The 726-nt window shown below is 57.9% G+C and overlaps 1 protein-coding gene across 1 annotated transcript in view; it reads left to right on the plus strand.

Annotated features, from left to right (window-relative positions):
- Positions 1-474: 474 nt before the first annotated feature.
- The window catches only part of FADD (Fas associated via death domain), a 4,470-nt gene continuing 4,218 nt past the window's right edge, over positions 475-726 (plus strand). Inside the window, exon 1 of the mRNA XM_009286713.2 lies at positions 475-688. Coding sequence (XP_009284988.2) covers positions 475-688 — 214 coding nt within the window. The remainder of the gene's footprint in view (positions 689-726) is intronic.

Raw genomic sequence — 726 nt, forward strand, 5'->3', positions numbered from 1 at the left:
CTGTAGTGATACCGGGGGTTGCCCCGACCCAGGTGCAGGACCTTGCACTTGGCCTTGTTGAACCTCATGAGGTTCACACGGACCCACTTCTCCAGCTTGTCCAGGTCCCTCTGGATGGCATCCCGTCCCCCTGGCACGTCGACCGCACCACTCAGCTTGGTGTCATCTGCAAACTTGCTGAGGGTGCACTCGATCCCACTATGTCATTGATGAAGATATGAAACAGTACTGGTCCCAATACGGACCCCTGCGGGACGCCACTCGTCACCAATCTCCATCTGGACTCTGAATGGAGCAATCTCCATTCTTGCTCTTTGTCGAGCGAGTCCTTTTATCCTTGTACTTCCTTTTCCCCTTTTGCAAAAAAAACCCAAAAAGTAACCCTTGGAGATTTAGGTGCTGACAAGAAGGCCAATAATTCCGTATTAAACGGGGAACCTACAGTTCCCCCAACTTAGGGCTCGGCCAAGGCTGATGTGCCAGGACCCGGCCCTGCTCCTCCTGCAGCAGGAGATCGGCCGTGCCGAGCTCGGCTCCAACACACGTTTTGTATTCGCCATCACAAAACAAGCCCGTTCGCCTCCGAGGGCTTTTGAGCACTGCGCCGTTCCTAAAACCAGGCTGAGCGGCGGCAGGCGAGGGCAGACACGGCCCGTGACAGGGCAGCCTGGGAGGCCGCCATCTTATGGCGGGGGGGTGGAGGGAGGGGAGCCCGCGGCCGCCGCG

This window comes from Aptenodytes forsteri, unplaced genomic scaffold (genome assembly GCF_000699145.1).
Source record: "Aptenodytes forsteri isolate BGI_AS27 unplaced genomic scaffold, ASM69914v1 Scaffold252, whole genome shotgun sequence".
NCBI lineage: Eukaryota > Metazoa > Chordata > Aves > Sphenisciformes > Spheniscidae > Aptenodytes > Aptenodytes forsteri.